The 2,487-nt window shown below is 38.0% G+C and overlaps 1 protein-coding gene across 7 annotated transcripts in view; it reads left to right on the top strand.

Moving 5' to 3' along the window:
- Positions 1-2,246, top strand: part of LOC113231342 (calcium-binding acidic-repeat protein-like) — a 5,200-nt gene extending 2,954 nt beyond the window's left edge. For 3 of the 7 annotated variants that reach the window (XM_026465630.1, XM_026465626.1, XM_026465624.1), the window contains exons 3-5: positions 8-1,095; positions 1,496-1,601; positions 1,777-2,246. In XM_026465630.1, coding sequence (XP_026321415.1) covers positions 8-1,095; positions 1,496-1,601; positions 1,777-1,988 — 1,406 coding nt within the window. In that variant the 3' untranslated portion in view covers positions 1,989-2,246. The remainder of the gene's footprint in view (positions 1-7; positions 1,096-1,495; positions 1,602-1,776) is intronic. The other 4 variants (XM_026465628.1, XM_026465629.1, XM_026465631.1 and 1 more) reach the window with 4 other exon arrangements.
- Positions 2,247-2,487: the final 241 nt, after the last annotated feature.

Raw genomic sequence — 2,487 nt, 5'->3', positions numbered from 1 at the left:
GAGACAGATCCTGATGAGACAGATCCTGATGAGACAGATCCTGATGTAACTGATCCTGATGAGACAGATCCTGATGTGACTGATCCTGACGAGACAGATCCTGATGAAACAAACCCTGATGAGACAGATCCTGATGTGACTGACCCTGACGAGACAGATCCTGATGAAACAGACCCTGATGAGACAGATCCTGATGAGACAGATCCTGATGTGACTGATCCTGACGAGACAGACCCTGATGAGACAGATCCTGATGTGACTGATCCTGATGAGACAGATCCTGATGTGACTGATCCTGAAGAGACAGATCCTGATGTGACTGATCCTGACGAGACAGATCCTGATGAAACAGACCCTGATGAGATAAGTCCTGATGAGACAGATCCTGATGAAACAGATCCTGACGAGACGGGCCCTGATGAGACTGAACCAGACGTGACCGATCCCGATGAGACGGACCCTGATGAGACAGATCCTGATGTGACTGATCCTGACGAGACAGATCCTGACGACATGGACCCCGACGTGACCGATCCTGATGAGACAGATCCTGATGAAACAGGACCTGATGAGACGAATCCTGATGTGACTGATCCTGATGAGACGAACCCTGATGAAACAGGTCCTGATGAAACAGGTCCTGATGAAACAAACCCTGATGAAACAGGTCCTGATGAGACAAACCCTGATGTGACCGATCCTGATGAGACAGGTCCTGATGAGACAAACCCTGATATAACTAATCCTGATGAAACGGGTCCTGATGAGACAAACCCTGATGTAACCGATCCTGATGAGAAAGATCCTGATGAGACGAACCCAGATGTAACCGATCCTGATGAAATAAGTCCTGATGAGACCGATCCTGATGAGACAGATCCTGACATGACTGATCCTGATGTGACTGATCCTGGTGATACGGACCCTGACATGAACGACCCTTATAAGACTGAACCAGAAGTTAGCGACCCTATTGAAACGAACCCTGACGATGAGCCAACTGATAGTAATCCTGAAGCAAGAAGAGTAAGAAGAGAATCTAAGAACTTAATAAATTCTGACGCTTCTTACAATGATCAAGAGGAATTGCGTTCAGTAAGTACTTCCTTAGAAAAAATTTCATTGCGTTTCATTAATAGTAAGTGTTAAGTACAGTTAAGTAGAAGGCGCATGACTTTTTTTACGCCTACGCGCGTTTTACTGGACGTTATTAACTATATTTAACTTATTCACTCATTGCATTCATCACTTCATTTAAAAAAATATCGACTATTTTGGTTTTTCCGATTGCTACACATTGGAAAAGAAATTATTTTTTCGGAATTAAACCATACATATTCATTATCTTTACATCCCATGTTCAAAGCGGACTAAAAAAACTAATTTGAGCGATTAGATCCCAAAAAATAGTTTCTTTTCCAATGCATTTTTTTATTATTCTAAGTCATTATACTGACCACTCGATGTGAAATATACGTATTCGACATCTTTTTAGCTGGGCAAGAACTTGAACCCGCCAGCCCGTGTGTTTTTGAGAAACCTGAAACAATACAGAAACGATGAAGAATCCGATGCAAAATGCATTTTTACGTCGTTCATTGGTAAGCTTGATATATTATAAATATTATATGCTGATAGGATTCTGTCTACGTAATCTTGAATGGTCCCTTTGTGGACAGAAATGGCAATTAGTACCCTGAATCCCCAGTTTCTGTTACAATCGAACTATAAATTTGAGAACTTTAAACGTGTTTGAAAATATCTTTTATTTTTCAGAAAATGATGAGACAATCGTCGTTAGAGGTTGTGGATTTGTAGCAGAGGATGATGAATCAAACTGCAAAGAATTAATTACGGAGGATGAAAATAGCAGTTTCGATGGTATACCTTCAGAATGCAAAGTCTGTGACACAGATTTATGCAATTCTGCCACGAGAACCGTCGGAGCCATTATACTATTTTTTATTGGTGCAATTATTAATTTATAAACTTAAATTTATTTTTTACTAGGACTCTGATACCGTTCTACATTATTTCGTTGGATAGATAGAATAATGATAATGTGTAAAATTTAGCTAAGTAGACATACATATTTTCTGTAATATAATAGTGTAAACTTTGTTGTAAAATTATTAGTCTTTAGAAAATTTTGATTTTTTTCTGTACGAAAAGAATTCAAAATAGACTTGCGTTCTAACACAATAACTTCTTATTGACAAAAAGAAGTTTTTAGTGAAGCATTCGACACTGCCTTTTTAGTTTTAAAGTAGAATCTTTAGCAAAATATAGGAAAAATGTGTACGTAACATAATCAAGCGCGTAAATTATAAATAAATATTCATAGCTTCGTATAAGTATAAAGTTACGTAAAAGAATCCAACGACATTCTAGCACATTATATAAAATTTGAGATGATACACAAATTTAGTAAAGAACTGTTAAATAACTCCTAGAAATAAAACTCTTTTTCACTCGCGTATATATGTT

Source organism: Hyposmocoma kahamanoa, unplaced genomic scaffold (genome assembly GCF_003589595.1).
Source record: "Hyposmocoma kahamanoa isolate Upper Pololo Valley unplaced genomic scaffold, ASM358959v1 65, whole genome shotgun sequence".
In the NCBI taxonomy this organism is placed as follows: domain Eukaryota; kingdom Metazoa; phylum Arthropoda; class Insecta; order Lepidoptera; family Cosmopterigidae; genus Hyposmocoma; species Hyposmocoma kahamanoa.
The sequence above is the reverse complement of the archived record's forward strand: the minus strand, read 5'-3'. Positions and strand labels throughout refer to the sequence as shown.